The sequence below is a fragment of the Macrobrachium rosenbergii genome, chromosome 50 (genome assembly GCF_040412425.1).
Source record: "Macrobrachium rosenbergii isolate ZJJX-2024 chromosome 50, ASM4041242v1, whole genome shotgun sequence".
Lineage (NCBI taxonomy): Eukaryota > Metazoa > Arthropoda > Malacostraca > Decapoda > Palaemonidae > Macrobrachium > Macrobrachium rosenbergii.
This window is the reverse complement of record NC_089790.1, coordinates 19,568,800-19,591,131: the sequence shown is the minus strand read 5'-3', so window position 1 is coordinate 19,591,131 and position 22,332 is coordinate 19,568,800. Positions and strand designations below refer to the sequence as shown.

The 22,332-nt window shown below is 38.0% G+C and overlaps 1 protein-coding gene across 50 annotated transcripts in view; it reads right to left on the bottom strand.

Annotated features, from left to right (window-relative positions):
* The window catches only part of Liprin-beta (liprin-beta), a 148,729-nt gene extending 127,963 nt beyond the window's left edge, over positions 1 to 20,766 (bottom strand). For 37 of the 50 annotated variants that reach the window (XM_067094176.1, XM_067094174.1, XM_067094181.1 and 34 more), the window contains exons 1-2: positions 18,089 to 20,696; positions 4,184 to 4,663 (exon numbers count right to left, since the gene is read on the bottom strand). In XM_067094176.1, the coding sequence (XP_066950277.1) occupies positions 4,184 to 4,663; positions 18,089 to 20,360 (2,752 nt within the window). In that variant the 5' untranslated portion in view covers positions 20,361 to 20,696. Of the gene's footprint in view, positions 1 to 4,183; positions 4,664 to 18,088 lie in introns of all 50 variants that reach the window. The other 13 variants (XM_067094215.1, XM_067094209.1, XM_067094217.1 and 10 more) reach the window with 4 other exon arrangements.
* Between the last annotated feature and the right edge of the window lie 1,566 nt (positions 20,767 to 22,332).

Here is a 22,332-nt window from a genome sequence, read left to right as displayed (position 1 = left end):
TGTCTTTTATTCCACACAGCAAATAGGTATATACAGGGGGGGGGGGCTCTGAAACGGGTGCAACTGAGCAGGAAGAGTACTCATGCGCATGTGCAGAGTGCAGACAGCGCGACTCGTGCGCATGCGTTTGCAACGGACAATATTCATGAAATACATAGAATGCATATATGTACAGTAATATATACATTAACCCACATTTTCCACACAAAATGCATGATTATCAAGATTACAAATGTTCTCTGACAACCAAAAACAGCCTAGATAAACGAACACTATTGTCCAACAAAGAAGCAACATCGGGCAAGGAATCGAACAAGCAAACAACTACATCAACAAAAAACCTTACAGTTTGATGCTCTCGATCTTTCACTTGGGAATGACTGAATGAAGGTAGTTTGATAAAAGAATACCAAAGAGGAAAATGAGTTTCCTATTATGAAATGAGAAAGAAGAAGAATCATCTGAATAAAGGGGGCGTGGTCATACCTGGATAGGTATTGTACGTGTACGTGACGTCATCGACTCAAGAAAGGAGCCGCCTACGTACATTCATCCAACCAGGTATGTCTGAAGATACTAAGATAAACGGAAAAACTAAATAATAAATTGTCAAATTTCATTATAAATTGAGAAACAGAAAGTCTAAAGGCTTTCTCTTACCCACCGAAAGATAAATACTGAAGGCTAATGCTTTCTCTTACCGACAAAAAATAAATATTTAAGACTAACGCTTTCTCTTATCCACCAAAAAAAAAGTATTGAAGACTAATGCTTTCTCTCACCCACCAAAAGATAAATCTTGAAGACTGACGCTTTCTCTCACCCACCAAAAAAATAAATATTGAAGACTAATGCTTTCTCTTACCCATCAAAAGATAAATATTGAAGACTAATGCTTTCTTGCACCCACCTAGAAAAAAAGTAAGTAAAGAGGACTAATACTTTCTCTTACCCACCAAAGATAAACTTTGAAGACTGGTGCTTTCTCTCACCCACGAAAGATAAATATTGAAGACTAATGGTTTCTCTTACCCATCAAACAACGATAAATATTGAAGACTAATGCTGTCTCTCACCCACCAAGAAAAAAAATAAGTATTGAAGACTAATGCTTTCTCTCACCCACCATGAAAAAAAATAAGTATTGAAGACTAATGCTTTCTCTCACCCAACAAAAGATATATTTGGAAGACTAATGCTTTTCTCTCACCCACCAAGAAAAATAAATAAGTATTGAAGACTAATGCTTTCTCTCACCCACCAAAAGATAAATTTGGAAGAATAATGCTTTCTCTCACCCACCAAGAAAAAAATAAGTATTGAAGACTAATGCTTTCTCTCACTCACCAAAAGATGAATATTGAAGACCAATGCCTTCTCTCACCCACAAAGAAAAAAAATAAGTATTGAAGACTAATGCTTTCTCTCATCCACCAAAAGATAAATTTCGAAGACTGATGCTTTCTCTCACCCACCAAAAGATAAATACTGAAGACTAATGCTTTCGCTTACCCACCAAAAAAAAAAGATAAATATTGAAGACTAATGCTTTCTCTCACCCACCAAAAAAAAAAAAATATTGGAGACTAATGCTTTCTCTCAACCACAAAAAAATAAATATTGAAGACTAATGCTTTCTCTCGCCCACCAAAAGATAAATTTTGAAGACATGCTTTCTCTCACCCACCAAAAGATAAATACTGAAGACTAATGCTTTCTCTTACCAGCCAAAAAAAAAAAAAAAAAAAAACGAGGACTAATCTAAGTACCTGCTGATAGTAAGGACCCAATTAAGCGAAATCTGATTAGACCTTAAAATAAGAGCCGGGAAAATATCGTAGCGTTTCCTTCCTTCCCGCGGGATGAAAGCCGATCCGCGTCCTCTCCAAATCTCGGGGCGTCATTAATAAGTAGCAGATAAGCGAGGCACCTCTTGAAATCGCGGGGCTCTACCTGGTCCTAATTAGGCCCACACAGCTCAGGTAAGAGTAGGTAAGTTCAATGTGCTGGTATTTTTCGTTTAATAGTAAATTCTGACGAGATTACTGAATGTATTCCTACATTAAACATTTTTTAAGTGGGGAGAAGATTGTACTATTAAGATGTTCTATGAAAATAAATCAAAATTAAACTCTATTTGGTTCAAATATATATATATATATATATATATATATATATATATATATATATATATATATATATATATAGACAGAGAGAGAGAGAGAGAGAGAGAGAGAGAGAGAGAGAGAGAGAGAGAGAGAGAGAGAGTATGTCCTCTTTCTTGATAAAGTTTTTAAAAGATAATACCGCTCTTGTAAAACCATTTTCAAAGAAGAGGAAATTCTCTCTCTCTCTCTCTCTCTCTCTCTCTCTCTCTCTCTCTCTCTCTCTCGTTTGAATTTCACAGCCACAGCATTAAATGCTAATGTCCGTTGACATTGTATTCGTGAACAGAAACAGGAAAAAAAAAGGTTGCTCCAATATGTCAGCAAATCTTAATTACCAAATTTTTAGTGCAAAAAAGTCCCAACTTATTTTATTTGCCTAGGACAGCTAATAAGGATCAAAATACCAGTAACTGCGTCAACAAACATACAAATGAAGCAATGGAAGATAAACTAGAAATGGAACAAGAGACAGCGAAAGGTCGCAGCAGAGAAATAAAGCAACGGAAGATAAACTAGAAATGGAGCAAGAGACAGCGAAAGGTCGCAGCAAAGATAAGCGACAAAAAAACCTTAAGAGGGGGAACAGGGAGGAAGGAAGGAGTGGAGTCAGAGACAAAACCTCTCCACTTTACCTAAAAGGAGTTTCAGCTGGGAGACTCTCTCTCTCTCTCTCTCTCTCTCTCTCTCTCTCTCTCTCTCTCTCTCTCTCTCTCCACTGGCCAGAGTCACAATAAAGATAGTTCTTGGCCACCCCCCCTCTCTCTCTCTCTCTCTCCACTTGCCCGAGTCACAATAAAGATAGTTCTTGGCCACAGCCCCCTCTCTCTCTCTCTCTCTCTCTCTCTCTCTCTCTCTCGAGCCACAGAGCATTTATCCCTAACCAGGATTCCTCGAGTTTTAACACCTTCACTTTACTTTTATTCTTATCTGCTTTCATTCTTCTTTGTTTCAAATACTTTTTTTTAAATTTCAACTTCATTGTATACGATTCTGTAAGTACTCTATTTGGCATCCTTTGTGAAAACCAAGCGACACATTTACATCATTTGTAAGTTGATACCTGTCAACCTCCTTTTCACTTACCACTTGAAGGCGTGGGGGACATTAAACCCAGATCCTGTTAGACTTTGGGGAGTCGGGGAGGTTCCCTACCATACAAACTAATATGTCATAAATCCCTATATTCCTAAAAATATAAAAAAAATATCACTTTGATATCATATAATTACCTTCCTAATAAAAATAAATGAATTAGTTATGAAGCGTTATTTATGGTACCTGAACATAATCTCCCTTTGTACCTTAAGAGTTACCATAATATTAAAATTTCATAATAAAAGAAACAATGAGAGATGTAACTCAATCTAGTAATATAAAATTATTTAAACATTCAGTGAAATCACACAGCAACATAAAGGGACTTTTCAAAATAATTAATCAAGAGAAACTCGGAAGGTCATGAGAAGGGAAGGGCCATTATCACACTTGAGAGAGAGAGAGAGAGAGAGAGAGAGAGAGAGAGAGAGAGAGAGAGAGAGAGAGAGAGAGAGAGAGATGGGGTGGTTCCTGGAAGTGTCTTGAAAGTGAGAATAATTAGAAGAACTATAATGATTATGGGAAGAAGCCAAACAACGAGAGAGAGAGAGAGAGAGAGAGAGAGAGAGAGAGAGAGAGAGAGAGAGAGAGAGAGAGAGAGAGATGTATTCAAAGTGAGAATAATCAAGAGAGAGAGAGAGAGAGAGGGGGGATGTGCACCGAACTTAAAACATAAATAAATACCAGGTTTGTCAGTAACCAAATTTGGTGCATTCAAGCAAACCGAAGGACTGCAGGATCTCTCTAGGATATAACAAGGAAGATCCTTGGATCCTTAGAAAAGATTGGGCATGATTACCGCCACTTGAGGACGTAGATGCTTTAAAGGTGTGGATGCAGGTATGAGGAAGGGCTCCTTGGTATTTAAGGGGTCATACAGTAAGGGGGGAGGGGGGTTTCGTCACACCTGTGCATCTCACCTGGCTCGAGAGGCACGATAGTCGATAGTCCCAACCCGGACAGGTAGGCAGGGTACATCCCGTAGTCGCTCAGGCTATGGTACATCCTGCGGAGCGCACCGCTCTCCGTGTGGTACATGCGTCGGACGGCGCTGTCGTCGCTGTGGTACAGCCTGGAAGCCGTGGTCGTACCATTCTCCGCCGGGGGGTAGAGCTGTACGGTACCCGTGTTCAACTCGGCCCCTCCCCCGCCGTACAACTTCGTCTCGGCCACGCCCCCTGAGTACAACTTCGCGGTAGGGGTCGCCGTTACGACCATGGCGTCGACGCTGTCGTCGTAGACGTCGTTTTCCTCGTCCTCCAGGCTGCCGTTTTCGGTGGGGAATATCTCGGCGATCTCCGTGGCGCCCCCGACGGCGGTGGTCTCTTGGGAGGCGCCGTCCATCTTTCCTTGGGCGTCTGTCTCCTCTTCCTCAGGTACCTCTCGCCCCGGTATGGGCGCTGAAACCGACAGACCGGAGGAATAGACATATGTACCCATACTCATGAACATGCGGATGTGCGTCAGTGGGGCGAGACTTACATATACATACACATATACATATACATAGACAGGTGGACATCCTTCCCATGCGCATCTTCAACCTCTTCCAATTCGCGGGACGACAGACAAGGCAACATCACTTTCGATTCATCACAAACAGGGGACTGGACATCATCACTTTCACCTAAGGTCATTTTCCAGGGGTCGTTAAGGATAATGATGATGTAATGAAAATGATGAGATCACTATACATCACTTTCACCTACGGTCATTTTCCAAGGGTCGTTATGGGTAGTGATGATGTAATGAAAATAATGAGATCACTACACATCACTTTCACCTAAGGTAATTTTCCAAGGGTCGTTAAGGAGAATGATGAAGTAATGAAATTGATGAGATCATTATACATCATTTTCACCAAAGGTTATTTTCCAAGGGTCGTTAAAGGTAGTGATGAAACAATGAAAATGATGAGATCACTACACACCACTTTCACCAAAGGTCATTTTCCAAGGGTCGATAGGATGATGGTGATGAAGGTGAGGTGGTCACTGAAAATGTGGTTTCACTCTCAAAAATCCTCAACCCAAGAAATATACTCGAAGTCTTTCATTGGGGTTAATCCACTGTGGCTTATGAATTAACCTAAGTCAATGTACCGTTTATATATATACTTGGGAAAAATGAATTCAAGTAAAATATTAGTACATCATTAACGTTCATATGGTACACTGAATTTCTATAATTACTCACTTTTTTTTAAACGTCGGTTTGGATACATGAGTGAGATTCATATTTACCTATAATTAATATCACATCCTATGAAGTTAGTTATAACTAAAAGCAAAAAAATATTCTTTTTAATTATAAAGTTGTATTGACAACATTAATTATTCATATAATAATTTAAGCGTCCTAACAGATGGCATACTCGTCTGAGGGAGTGAAGGAATGGACTTTAAAATGATAAAAGACGAGGAAATAAATACATAGGGAGCCAAAATAAAACGAAAAAAAACGCAATAACAGACAGAGAGTTAGATAATGATAAAAGACGAAAATGAATAAATAAGGAGACAAAATAAAAATTAAAAAAAAAACTTAAACAGATTGAGAGTTAGATAATGATAAAGACGAGAAAATAAATAAATAAGGACAAAACAAATATAAAAAAAACGCAAAAATAGATTGAGAGTTAGATAATGGTAAAAGGCGAGGAAATAAATAAATAGAGAGCCAAATTAAAAATAAAAAAAACAAAAACACATTGAGAGTTAGATAATGATAAAGACGAGGAAAATAAAGAAATAGGGAACCAAAATAAAAATGAAAAAAATGTAAAAACAGATTGAGAGTTAGATAGTGACAAAGACGAGAAAATAAATAAATAAGGAGCGAAAATAAAAAAAAACGCAAAAACAGATTGAGAGTTAGATAATGATAAAGACGAGAAAATAAATAAATAGGGAGCCAAAATAAAAATTAAAAAAACGCAAAAACAGATTGAGAGTTAGATAATGATAAAAGACGAGGAAATAAATGAATAGGGAGCCAAAATAAAAATTTAAAAAAACCCGCAAAAATAGATTAAGAGTTAGACATAAACGAATTCAAAATAAAAACTAAATAAATAAAATAAATAAACAAATAAAAAAATAAACATTATTCAACGGAATGCACTGCTAAAACTCCCTTCCGCCACAAAACCTTCCCTTAATTTTGAGCCAAAAGAAACATTTTGAAATAAAGAACGAAAAAATTCGAAAAAGGAAAAATAGTGAACAAACAAGCTCAAGGTATTCGTGAATGGCCAAAAAAAAAAAAAAAAAAAAAAATGCACATAAATCAGTTATAACCCGGAAGAGCATCACCTGGTCTCTGGGAAAAAGGCAGGATTGCATGCATTGAACTTTCACCAAAAATAGAAAGCGACTGTTGATGAATGGTGAAATATATGCATAAGCTGGAGTTTGTATGTACGATGGTGTTGTTGTTTGTGATTTGTGTGTGGTGTATGCAGGCACACATACATACAAATGTGTGTATATATATATATGTGTGTGTGTATGCATAAATATATATATATATATATATATATATATATATATATATATATATATATATATATATATATATATATATATATATATATATATATATATATATATATATATATATATATATATATATATATATATATAGAGAGAGAGAGAGAGAGAGAGAGAGAGAGAGAGAGAGAGAGAGAGAGAGAGAGAGAGAGAGAGAGAGAGAGAGAGAGATTTTACTCGAAGAAATATAGATACCTAAATATATATTTCTTCATACCAGTGCACAAAGAAATATATCAACGAGTCTGTGTGCACTATGTATCTATCATTACTCAATACTGCAAACCTCTATACAAATGTCTGGGTCCGTATCAATTTCTCGGGAAAAAAAATTGCCCAAAGCTTTTCCTCTCCCAGGCCGGAATCAAAAATTAAAATGTTTTCGTTTTCGTTACATCAAGGTGTGTAAACAAGATACGTACACTTGAAAAGATGTCTCATTCGGGTACTTCATATATATATATATATATATATATATATATATATATATATATATATATATATATATATCTGAGCGTACCCCAAAGACAAAATATTTCTGACACCACTTAAGAAACAATATTGGCGACTCGACAAAAGCAACGACACTTCTCATCTGACCAGGGTAAATAAAGAGAAATAAAATAGAAACGAGACAGAATCTTCATCAAACGAAGGTACCGTTACAAAGACTAGTGTATCAATTCATATCGAAGAGATAATCCTAAGAAATATTACAGCGAAAACAGCGCTTTCAAAAGCCAGGATAACTGTCAGGTACAATTCGTTGACCTTTTTTAGTTTTCTGTAAAAGAAAACTACTGTAGAGATGGCTGCTATTTGTCTGTCCATCCGCACTTTTTTCTGTCCGCCCTCAGAGCTTAAAAACTACTGAGGCTGGAGGGCTGCAAATTGGTATATTGGTCATCCACCCTCCAATTATCAACCATGCCAAAATGCAGCCCTCTAGCCTCAGTAGTTTTTATTTAATCTAATGTTAAAGTAGGCCATGATCGTGCGTCTGGCAACGCTATAGGACAGGCCACCACCGTGGCTGAAAGTGTGATGGGCCGCGGCTCATACAGTATTATACGCTGTACCGAAAACTCGATTGCTACAAACGAGGAACGCATTTTTAACTTGTTTTATTATGTGCACGAAAGAAAAAGCTCGTAAGTTGGGAAACCCATCAAGAGCCAATAAATAATTAAAATTTTCAAACGCCCTTTCACTTCCAAAATGCTAATTTTGATAAATGGCCCATTAGTCAATCACAGGCACGATAATTCCCTTTCACTTTATCACGACAGCAAAACAAATATTAGTTATGTGGCATATTTGCATCATATCTATATTAATAATAATGATTTTAATCAGTTACGCAACTAGGTATTTATACTGGTTTAACGAATCACACGGCAAAGTATTTATAATGAGTCTGATAAACTGCATACCACCATATTCTGAATAATAATAAATTAAATATATGAATGAGATATTAATTAAATAAATAAATAATATAAACATATCTGGCCTTGGAGATATCAGTTTGATAAGCAAAAGAAGGGACAACCTTGAGGAAATAATTTCAATATATACTAACACGCAATATCTACATCACTTCCGAACTTCAATTTGTAGTTATAGAAAAAGAGAGCACTTTTAACTATAAGCCAAACAATTACGTCGGTGCACTGCCTTTCGTCACAGGAATGCACATGTTAATCCTAAAAAAAATCTTATGTGGTATAGTGGGCCACATAAATATCGGTACATATATTACTATATAAGACAAATAATTACGTCAGTGCACAGCCTTTCATCACAGGAATGCAAATTTTAATCCTAAAAAAAATTCTTATGTGCCACAGTCGGCCACATAAATATGGGTACACATATTACTATAAGCCATATAATTACGTCAGTGCACTGCTTTTCGTCACAGGAATGTAAATGTTAATATCCTAAAAAAAAAAACCTTATGTGGTACGGTCGGCCACATAAATATAGGTACACATATGACTTTAAGCCAAATAATTAACAGTGCACTGCCTTTCATCACAGGAATGCAAATGTTAATCCTAAAAAAAAAATCTTACGTGGTACAGTCGGCCACGTAAATATCGGCACACATTACAGTGACTTAATACCAGTTGGTCATACAGCAGACGGTGCTTTCTGTCATGTGTTTACGTGTTAGGCGACTTGTGTTTCACTGGCAGCGTTGCCAAAAGATTCTCGTTTGCTCAACTCAGAGATATTATCTGCTGCTGTGGAGTTATCAGATGTCCCCTTTGGCTTGCCCGGGGTGAGTACCGAAATTTTAGAAGCCAACTTTACCATTAAGCGAAGAAATATAATGAAAAAGTATTGATCATAGTGAAACTGGAAAAGGATTCCCAATATTGCTGTTGTATTGTCAAAATGAAATATAAACTGGAGTCTGACAAGTGTATATAGATATAGTTTAAAACATTTTTTCTTCAATCTGAACTGCCCTCTGCCCAAATTTCTAAACCTAGCGAAAAGGACAACTGAAATTTAAAGTAATACAAACATTTAAACAGCCCTCTGAAGATGTATATTCAAAATGTCTTTTCATACTGCTACAGACTTGATACTACAACCATTTTTCTCCTTCCCCCCCCCCCCATTTCCAAATCACTTCATTTTTTCCCGAATTTATGCATGAATATCACTGAGGAGAGTTCTGTACATCATAAACTGAGAGAAGGGTGACCTCATTTTTACCTAAGAACAGATCACAGTTAAGGATCTATTAACTAAAATGAATTCTGCATCCGAGTATATAGAGCATAATAACTTTTAATGAGTGCTACGAATGTTAACTCACCGGTTGTTTAAGCTATTTATCAATAACAATAATATTAGCAGACTATTCATCAATAATGATAATATTAGCAGTAGTAGTGTCAGTTATAGCAGGTGTCCATTAAATGACATAATATCACAGCCACAAATATCGGCAATATTGATGTTACCATTATGTTTAGTACAATGCCTACAAAATGAGAGTCAAAATACTGTAATAACAATAACCCTATGTGCAATACATTAAAAATAGTTAAATGTCTCTGTTATCAAAATAAAATGTAGAAAAAAATAGTCTAATTACAACTCTACACAATTTTTTGTAGGCCTATAGGAAATACAAACATTTCATAGTGAATTTCACGACAGCTGATAATGATTCGGCAAAGATAAACTAACGCAACAAAAATTCCTAAAAAATAATACAATGAAAAGGAAGAGGGGATGGGAAGACATTTTGACTTTGTCACCATTTCGACACAGACGTTCATCACTATCATTATCATCACAGTCATCATCATCATCATCATGACAACCACTCAACACATATATAATGAAAAGGATGGGGGCGGGGGAGTCATTTTGACTTTGTCACTTTTTCGACAGACACGTTCATCGTCATCATTTTCATCGCTGTCATTCATCATCACAGCCACTCAACAAATAATATCAAGAAAAGGAAGAGGAATGGGGGAGTCATTTTGACTTTGTCACTATTTCGACAGAGACGTTGATCATTACCACTGTCAGCCAACATCATCATCATCACTATCTTCGACAAACGTCACCACATCGGGCGAGGAAAAACAACAGACGAGGGAAATGAGTATCCTCAAAGAAGTGAGTCGATGGAAATGAAAAATTCATCGCGTGTGCGTGACTCGCTCCTGTGACGTGGACACACACACACACACACATACACACACCATAAAAAAATGGTCTCGTAATCCGGGACGTTACGCTTGAAAGCAAAAATCACAGGGTTTACCCATCAAAGGCACAAAGAGACGGTGCCTGCGTGTGTATGCCTGCGTGATCATGCACACGGGTACCTGGTCTTGCGTCAGTGTATATGTTTCATGAATAAAGGGATGTACACGATAGAAATCATAGAGGTTATTCTATATTTATATATATAATGTGTGTGTATAATATATATACACACACATTATATATATATATATATGTGTATACATATTATACACAAAATATTTATATACTAATCATCTGTGCAGGACTGAGATACTGAATTTTTACCTGTAACTCTCTCTCAATACACACACACACACACACACACACACACACACACACACATATATATATATATATATATATATATATATATATATATATATATATATATATATATATATATATGTGTGTGTGTGTGTGTGTGTGTGTGTGTGTGTGTGTGTGGGTATGTATATATACACATACATAATATATTTACATATCTAATTATGTCTGTAAATGTATGTGTTAGTCTGTAAAACACTGAACTGAGCAGGTATAGGTATTTACGAGGTAAAGAAGGGAACGTCAAAAACACAAATATATACATGCAAACAAAGCAGATACAATTACGTATAACGTATATGAATATGGCTGAAAATAACACAAGTGAAAGCTTTAATTATGTCAAAAACCAATAATTCATTTACAGCATTACAGCATATAGTTCCCTCCCTGACAGATTACAAACGGGAGACACACAGACAGACAGACAGATAATCACAGTTAGTCGCAAAACCTTGACATTGGGGAAAATCATTATCACGGGAAGGCAAAAAAATTTTTTTTTAATCTTTACAAGTGCGACGAGCGAAAAACTACCCGAAATCACAGCTTATTCACTTTGCAATCGCAACGTGCTTCTCTCGTTGTTTTTTTCCTCTCTGGCGATGGGTATCAATACTCAGGGTATCAATGCCAAGCGAAGAAGAAGAAGAAGAAGAAGAAGAAGAGGAAGCAGGAACAGTAACACCACCAACAAGACATTCGGAGACGAGCGACTGCTCCCGTGTCACTGGCACTCATTTTCCGACGGGCCTTCAAATCGAGCGGAGGCACTTCGGGAAAGTTGAATCACTTTCTTTTTTTTTTTTATTTGATTTCCTTTAACTCTTTACGCTTTCAAAAGCATCAGCGCACTAGTCGAAACGTTATTGGTAGTAGCGGTAATAATAATAACAGCAGTGGCCGAGAGTACTTAGCCAAGCAGGGCTGTCAAAATTGACTGGCAATAGCAACATCATCATTGTATCACACGAACACACACACACACACACGCCGTGAAGTAGCTAGAACTGAAGGCTGCGAGAATGAGAGAGAGAGAGACAGAGACAGAGAGAAAGAGAGAGAGAGGGAGAAAGAGGGAGAGACACTGAATGGCACAGCAGTAGTAACAGGAAGAGCTACCCAGGGCCAGGCGCGACCCAGCCGGCCACTGATCAGACCTGGCACTGGCACCCTTCACACGGACGAATATACGCACACACTCACACACACTCTCTCTCTCTCACTCACACACGCATACACGGAGTGTCAACCACGCACATACTCGCGCGCACTCTCTCTCTCTCTCTCTCTCTCTCTCTCTCACTTTCCCTTACTCTCTTTCACACTATCTCTCTCTCTCTCTCTCTCTCTCTCTCTCTCTCTCACTTTACCTTACTCTCTCTCTCTCTCTCTCTCTCTCTCTCTCTCTCTCTCTCTCTCTCTCTCTCTCACACACTTTTTTTCTCTCTTTCTCATACACAAATTTCCCGCCCCCCCCCTTTCTCTCTCTCTCTCTCACACACACACACACACTTTCCCTTGCTCTCTCTCTCTCTTTCACAGACACTCTCTCTCTCTCTTTCACACACACACACACACTTTACCTTACTCTCTCTCTCTCTTTCACACACACACTCTCTCTCACACATCTTACCTTTCTCTCTCTCTCTCTCTCTCTCTCTCTCTCTCTCTCTCTCTCTACTCGAGATACTATTAACCTTTACAGTTGGTGCAGCTGTTTCAATTAAGAAAATGACCGAATTTTTTTTTTTAGCTAACCGGTCCTTATGATACTCATCTTTATAAATAGAGAGAGAGAGAGAGAGAGAGAGAGAGAGAGAGAGAGAGAGAGAGAGAGAGAGAGAGAGAGATTTACGGATATACCTACTGCTGCTGCTACTTCGTCGCGTCCGTGTTGGATACTTGGCACGGACACCAGGCAAATCAGGTAAAGGATTACTTGGGGGATTGCAATGTGGCATTACTCGTTACGACCGCCGGCCCCAATCCCCCGCGGCGGTCACATCATGCGCCGTTACGTCACTCCGGCGGTAACGTTAGTGTGTGACTGGTAACACGCATAACGGCGGTCGGACATGCGATGTTGAATGGCACTAGATGGCGAATGTGTAACGATTTTGAATAAGCGCTCGGGAAGATCTAGAGCGAGTTACTGCGTGTATGCAGACATATATACTCGTACATATATACATACATATATACATATACACATATATACATATACACATACATACATACGTACGTACATACATAGATACTGCACAACAGAGAAATTGAAACAAGTAAATAATGCGGTGAAGTTTCTTCGGCGCAATCGAGTTTTCTGTACAGCGTATAATCAAGGCCACCAAAAATAGATCTATCTTTCGGTGGTCTCGGTATAATGCTGTATGAGCCGCGACCCATGAAAATTTAAGCAAGGCCCGGTGGTGGCCTATCCCATATCGTTGCCAGAGTAAAGATTATGGCTAACTTTAATTTTAAATAAAATAAAAACTACTGAAGCTAGAGGGCTGCAATTTGGTATGTTTGATGACTGGAGGGTGGATGATCAACATACCAATTTGCAGCCCTCTAGCCTCAAAAGTTTTCAAGATCTGAGGGCGGACAGAAAGAATAAAGTGCGGACGGACAGACAAAGCCGGCGCAATAGTTTTGTTTTACAGAAAAGTAAAAAATGTTCTGTAAAGATGAATAATTACCGAGACGTTCATATTTATTAAATCCATTTAAATTCGTATGTTAAATTGTACGCATAAACTCATAAGTACAATAAACCCGTATATTAAATTGTATGTATAAATGCATATGCATTATATTCATTTAAACCCTTTAATCAAATTGTATGTATAAATGCATACGTATGATATACACGTACACCCGTGTATTAAATTATATGCGTAAACGCATATGTATAATATTATATTGTATAAATGCATATGTGTAATGCTGTATTTACTTAAATCCTTATATTAAATTGTATGCATAAATGCATATGCATAATATTCATTTATGCCCTTTTATGAAATTGTATGTATAAAGCATGCGTATAATATATACTTAAACCCGTGTATTAAAACACATGCATATATGCATATGTATATCAAATTGTACGTATAAATACAAATGTATAATATTCATTTAAACCCGTTTATTAAACTGTATGCATATGTATAATATTAAATTTTGTTTAAATGTATATGTATAATATTCATTTAAACTACTTTATTAAACTGTATGCATATGAATTATGCATAATATTAATTTAAACCCTTATATTAAATTGTATGTATAAATGCATATTATATTAATTTAAATCCCCATACTGTACGCATAATATTCATTTAAACTCTTTCATTGAATTGTATGCACAAATGCATACGTATAGTATACACATAAACCCGTGTATTAATTATATACATAAATGCATAGGCTTAATATTAAATTGTATAAATGCATATCTATAATAATAATTTAAATCCTTATGTTAAATTGTATGCATAAATGCAAATGCATAATATTCCTTTTATTAAACTGTATGTATAAAGTATACGTATAATATAAACTTAAACCCGTGTATTTAAATATATGCATAAATGCATATGTACTGTATATTAAATTGTACGTATAAATGCAAATGTATAATATTCATTTAAACCTGTTTATTAAACTGCATGCATATGTATAATGTATAATATTCACTTAAACCAGTATATTAAATTGAATGGATAAATGGATACGTATAATATGAACTTACACCCGTGTATTTAAATACGTGCATAAATGCAAATGTATATTAAATATTAAATTTTAAGTATAAATGCATGTACGAGTATATAATATTCATTCAAACCCGTTTATTAAACTGTATGTATATGTATAATGTATAATATTAACTTAAACCCGTATATTAAATTGAATGGATAAATGCATATGTGTAATATTCACTTAAACCTGTATATTAAACTGCATGTATACAAGAACCCGAGAAAGATTCCTTTTTTGGAAATACAGAAAAACAAAAGTTCGATTTTCTCTAGCTAATACTTTCCTTGGTTATTCTTCGAATTACGCCAGAAGCTCTAAAGTTAGCGTAATAAATTAAAATGACAGTAATGTAACTCGATATCTTTACCATATTACGGAAGCTTTATAATGATCGATAAAATACTGCAGGTAATGTATACAAAATTTACGTAGTCCAAATTTTGGCGAAGTAAAAAAAATACAAACAACGGCGTGTGTATGTGTGTGTATATATAATTTCAAACTTAAATAAACGGACACCAATAAAAGGTGACATTCAGCAACATCACGTAGAAACCACGCACAGAGGATTACGGGCAAATCGATGCCGTAGATTTACCCGGATATCAAACGCGATAAACTCTACGGAAATCAAACGACTTGTTTCACATACTGTCAAAATTGAGCCGAACACTGAACTTGGGTCATTTTTCACGATACCTGAGAATACAGTCTCGCAGAGGTGAACAATTTCTTATGTTAATTACGTTATTGTTTTGCACAGATACTATCTAATGATATGAAAATAAAACCGATCAGTCTCTGAAATATATACGACGTTGTGGAGTTAGTTAACTTATATGAAAATAATATCGATTAGTCACTGAAATATAGACGACGTTGTGGAGTTACATTTAACTCTCTCTCTCTCTCTCTCTCTCTCTCTCTCTCTCTCTCTCTCTCTCTCTCTCTCTCTCTCTCTCTATATATATATATATATATATATATATATATATATATATATATATATATATATATATATATATATATATATATATATATATATATATAATGTATAATATATAAATATACATACATACATACATATATATGTATATATACATATAATATATATATATATATATATATATATATATATATATATATATATATATATATATATATATATACATTGAGTATATATATATATATATATATATATATATATATATATATATATATATATATATATACATACAATTATTATAATACAATGCCGAAACTACAAATGAAAAGTAAATTAAATAACCTCCATAAATATTTCAAATTTATCATGACCTCCCCTTTGTTGGGCAAAACAATAAATAATCATAAATTTATCGTGACTCCCCTTTTCGCCGGAGCAGAAAGAAAGCCCCATTTCTCAAGTGATATCAGAACATGTCACTTATAATAAAAAAAAAAATATCTAAAAAGATCAAACAATAATTTAGCCATTTTGTCTATGCCAAACATCGTATCTTGATTATATTTTCGTATAATTAACTGATTTTATCCTTATTAAATTACGTCTATGATATGCCAATTAAAAGAAACCTCTTATATGAACGATAATTTGACTCGGTCACAAATATACAAGGAAACTTTCACTCCAAAGCCATTTGGTGGAACTTGGCACCTATTAAGAACATTCTACCACACTGGAAACTGCTGCTCTCTCATAAGTATCGTTTTCGTTTATCTCAGTGACGCAGTTCTACAGAAAAGGTATTTGCAAAACTAACGTATTTGCAAAACCTAACACAAAGGTAACAATTCATATAGTACTACAAGTAAAACTATAATTACACAAGCAGACGCACTAACATACACCAAATATATATATATATATATATATATATATATATATATATATATATATATATATATATATATATATATATATATATATATATATATATATATATGTATAATTATATATACATACATACATTCATTATATATATATATATATATATATATATATATATATATATATATATATATATATATATATATATATATATATATGTATGTACACACATACAGACACCTGCATGTATGACGTATAGAGCCAAAAAAAAATGTATAATAGTGATCAGTCCTTCAACCAACAGCTCAATTAACATATAAATGTAGACCTACCACAGCAGGAACAATGAAATACGTGCGCACACTCTCAAAACCTCCATTACTTGACTAATTACAAATAAATTAAACTTTTAATTACAAGACCAATATTCTGTCCGCAAGTGTTTTTAAGCTGAGGAAACTTTAAGAACCAGGACTTACCCATTTAAGATCTGTCATGAAAACGGAAGACACTAAATACGTTTTTATTCTAAAAGATTTATTTAAAAAACTAAATTCTATACCCGGTTTCTTGTACAAACAGAAACTAAGAATTTCTCTTTTCACAGAAAACGGTCAAATGAAAAATACTTCAATGGCATTCACAGTCATTTTTGCAATACATAGTTATGGGAAAATTTCAAGAAGAATTTAAGAGCGGTATTGTAATCAATTCTAATATAAAACATGTTTTCGAAAGCCTGGGTATAGTTGGCTGGCTACGCGTAGGAGAATCAGTATTTTCATAAACGCTTAATCCGTCTCTTTCTTGACGCATAACCGTTAATTATTGTGAGATAGAGTGTAAAAATGTAAAACGGACCGTCTTTGACGGTTTAAATGTACCTACTGGTCAAAGAAGCATTTTCAAGATTTCCGGAACAAATATTTTACCTATAGGAAAAACTGCAAGATATATTCGCAAACGTACGTAAGAACACATAAGCACATTATGAGTTAAGCACTTTCGCAAATACCCATTTGTGTATTCGATACAGAAGGACATCTAGAATACAAAGCTTACGAAAGTGTCTATAGAAGAACTGCAATGTCACACATGAGACTGGGCCTTTGTTAAGGGCCGTAATTCTTTCTCTCTTTCTCTCGCTCTTTCTCTATTTCCTCCATTTGTTCGAGGCTTATTCTAACGTTAGAAAGTCAGTCAAGTGTCATCTTTGAAAAATGTTCTGAATAAGCTCTACAACGGAGAGTGATGGCTATTCAAAGTCTTTTGTTATTTATTGACTTTTCGAAGAATTCCTTGTAAATGAAATTTAAGGATTTTTTTTTTTTAATGAAGCTTCGAAAAGTCTACGTATTTCACGCTTCCTTGACACTAGCGGTGGTCTTATGCATGTTTTATGATTTTCCAATTTTTTGAATTTTCTGCTGTGGTTTTGGGACCATCCCTACATACATGATCTGGCAGAAATACATACATACATAAATACTTATATACACACATGCGCACCAGCAATTATACCATCTGAGACTTAATGTCTATAAAAAAGGGGGAAATTTTATTACGTGAACTACTAGATGAACGACTGTTGACAGTGCTCGTGCTGTTGTCGCTCCTGTTACTGTACTGACGCTGGTAAGACCTTTGGTGCTGTTCCTGTTCCGAATGCTGGAGACGACGCAGCTGCTGTAGCTGCTGCTGCGTATCCAGCTGCGCCAACTTCTGCCTCTGCTGTGTCTGCTTGGAGGAATGGTGCTGTGGAGTAGGAGGGTAAAGGTCACGCCGTATGGACGTCTGGATTTCCTTCTCCTGTAGTAGGGAGCGTGACGGAGGCCGGTAGGAATGCGAGGAGGAACAGGAGGGAGAGGGAGAAGGGCAGCTTCGAGGGAGGGAGCTGTAGCCATTATCCACGCTGTTATTCCCATTACAGCTGCTGCATCTGTCTGTGTCCTCCGCCTCCTCCTCTTCCTCCTCCTCCTGCTGCTGCTGACTCCTCGCCCTTCTGCAGATCTCCTTCTCTGGCGACAAGTGCTTCTGGCGGGATGGACTACTACGGGCGCCGTTGGGCAGGAGTGGCGGCGTTCGCTGCTTTTCTTTGCGCTGTTGCTTCTGTGGTGGTTTCTGCTGGAGCTTTTGCTGGGGTTTCTGTTGCTGGGGCCTAGGCGGCGGCGGTAGGATGCCTTGCTGGTCCCATGTGCCTTGCAGATGCGGCCCACGAGAAGACGACGACCCTGAGGCGTATTTACTCGACCGCTGTTGGGGCGTTACTTTCTTTCCTCCTAACCCACTTCCACTTCTTTCTTCTTCTTGGGGGAAGGCACCACTAGGCCTATCGGGGCTCTCGAACCTTTTAGCCTGGCGGCTGTCTACGTACAACGGTGTCTTCTCTAACGGATTCTCATCTTTGCTCACAGTTGTTCCTGTTTCGTCAGCTGGATGGGTTTTCGAAAATTTGAGGGAAGCATCGTCAAGCGGTCTCTTATAGCTAAGATCACTGGATGCCATTTGCTGGGAATAAGAAGAAGAAGAAGAGGAATCAAGATCCGACCGGGGATTATCGGTGTTGCTTCGAGGATATCCGCTTATGCAAAAGACACCCGCCCTTACGCCAGCACCTTCCGGAGGCGTCCTTCTAGGTGGCACTACTGGTTCCTTGAGTTCTTCGTGTGAATTCTCTTTCTGACTGGGCTCTTTTCTAGCTCCTGGAGGAGACTGGCTACTACTATTTACACGGTTGTGACAGATGGGCGTGGTGCCGCTGGGTGAGCTTCCCAATTCCTGGCAGGCGGCGTCGGGGTCTTCAGGCACACTGGGCACCGCCTGAAGGTGATGATGATGATGATGCTGATGTTCTCTGGGGGGCGAAGTGACATCCCGGTCGTCGAAACTCAAGTCGCCGCTCAGAGTACTGAGGGTGTCGTTGTGATCCTCATCAACGGGAGGCTGTGACGCCCCGTCTAAAAGCGCCCCACCCACGCCTGCCCCTTCCTCCCCTTCCCCCTCCACCTCCCCCTCCTCTGCCACTACCCCATTCCCGCCCACACCCACCTGACGTGCCCGGACTGTGCTCTCTGTCTCTTCACTCTCACTGTCGTCTTCGTCGTCATCGGAGTCACAATCTCCTCCGTCAGTGTCCACGGAACGGTTCGCCGCCCCCTGGTCTTTCCCGGACGCCTCCTGAGGCCGGGTGGGGCGTCCGTCGCGAAGAGTGGTGGCTTCCCCGCCGTTATCATCAGGTTCACTGTCACTTCTCTCGTCCCCACGGCGTTCTTTGGCCTCGGGCTTATTCACTGATTCGGTTTCCTCTACTTTAGGTTCTCCTCCTCCTCCTCCTCCTTCGGCTTCTTCCTCCTCATCCTCCTCCGGGAGGGTGTAGTGGGTGTGATCCAAAGGGCGCGCGGGCGTTCGAACTTCGTACTCGTCCTCGGAAGTGTCGTCGTCGGAGTCGCTCGAGTCGCTGCTGTCCCCTGAAGAAGAAGCTCCTGAAGAAGCTCCCGAAGAAGAAACTCCTCGACAGCTGTCTGACGATGGCTGCTGCTGCTGCTGCTGCTGGCTGCCCTTCTGGATGTCCACCAGGTGCATGTTGACCACCACCTGGTGGTGGTTCTGAGCCGACCAAGGGCGCGACGACACCAGCTTCCCGCCCCTGGACAGGGAGTAAGAGTCGCTCCTGGAGAGATCCACTCCGACTCCTCCACCCCCTCCGCCGGTGGTGTCGCCACTCGGGGGATTGGAGGGAGTAGGAGGAGCAACTGAAGGCGACCCCTGGCGGGTACGCCGCTGCGGCTGAGGTGGAGTTCCTAGGGCTTGCGTTGCCCTGGGCACGTCGTCCCGCATGTCTGGGCACCGAACTCACTCTCACCTGTGTTGCCTTGGCCCTCTCTTCCTCCTTCAGGAGGTTTACGACACTTGGGTGACGTGATATTGCTTGGGACAGATCCCCCTCTCCTCGCTGTCTAATCTCAACCCGAGTCTCATACTTGAGGATGTGTAAATGCTGATACGGAGAGACAAAAGAGCTTCCTCTTTCCTTCCTTCTCTCTCTCTCTCTTTCTCTCTCTCTCTCTCCCCCTCCTTCTCTTCTTCTCCTCTCTCTCCTTCCTCCCTTCCTACCACAAGTCAAGAAAAGCTTCCTGCAGAGATTGAATACACACACACGACAACCGTCACACAGGGACTGAGTTCAAGTGAGATGCGAGGAGGGGCAGCCGCAGCGAAGCTCATGGTTGGCTAGTATGCCTGTGCGTGTGTTGGTGAGAGAGAGAGCGAGAGAGAGAGAGAGATAAAAAAAAAGGAGGGGAAGACGCATGAGAGACAGAGAGAGAGAGAGGGCGAGAGGGCGACCGATGCCCTTACCCAAGTGCCCCGAGTCTACTCGGGACGAGGGGAACATAGGGAGGGGAGAGTTACTGAGAGCTCTCTCTCTCTCTCTCTCTCTCTCTCTCTCTCCCAAACCACTGAATGCATAAACATAAGCCCACTCTGAACTCAAAATGATTCGAACACACAACCATAAAGATCTAACGCCTCTGTCATCGCAGAGAGAGAGAGAGAGAGAGAGAGAGAGAGAGAGAGAGAGAGAGAGAGAGAGAGAGAGAGAGAGAGAGAGAATTTCATAACCTGTTGCCCATTTTATTTTTGGTGCAATTATCGGAAAGTTTTACAGGTGAGAAACGCACCTAAGTTAATCACGGGAAAGCTGTCTTGATAAACACGCAGCTACGCAATTATGCCAAAGGAAATATTCGTATCTCTACATTAAAATGACTACGCCTTCCTTGATGCTACAGAGCTTCTGGGGAAAACTGGAAATATTTAAGCATAACTACTTTAAGACTGAAAAAAACCAGATGACGCAAAATCCACTAGGCGAAATGTACGCAAGTGAGGAAACTGGAATTTCACCATCACTTATTACGCAAAATACGCTTTTTATTATATCAATTAGAATTGTGACCGACTGCTTAACAAAACAAACGTGATCTTCATTTTAACAATTTCTGACACTATAAAAAAAAAAAAAAAAAAAAATATATATATATATATATATATATATATATATATATATATATATATATATATATATATATATATATATATATATATATATATAGAGAGAGAGAGAGAGAGAGAGAGAGAGAGAGAGAGAGAGAGAGAGAGAGAGAGAGAGAGAGAGAGAGAGATTCATAACCGATTAAATTAATCTACGGCAACTTTCCAAAATGGTTCCCATGATGTAAAATCCAATCATCAAAGCAAATCTGAAGTTTTATTCTTTAAATATTATTTTTCATCAAATACAAAGGAAAAATACTTGTACTTATCGACAAAAAAAAAAAAAAACTTGCATTTATCGTAAAAAAAAAAAAAAACTTGTACTTATATCGCCAAAAAAGAAACCCTGATAAAAGACCAACTTTTTACTTTCCTGCCGAGCAATATTCTCTCAAAATTGTTTCCCCCCATCCCGACAACTTCAACAAAAGTGTAATTTCGAAATTCTTGCCGCCACAGTTGAAGACACAGGCGTCGGTTTGTTGCAGGTCCACGGGAACAAGAATTATATATGAAACGAAAGCAGTAACTTGGAATACATACAAGCGAGGGGGGAAGAGATTCACGTGTGAAGTTGACATTATTATTCAGAAGATGAACCCCATTCATATCGACCAAGGTGGTCTTCTTCTTCTTCTCCTTCTTCTTCTTCTTCTTATTATTATTATTATTATTATTATTATTATTATTATTATTATTATTATTATTATTATTACTCAGAAGATGAACCCCATTCATATCGACCAAGTTCTTC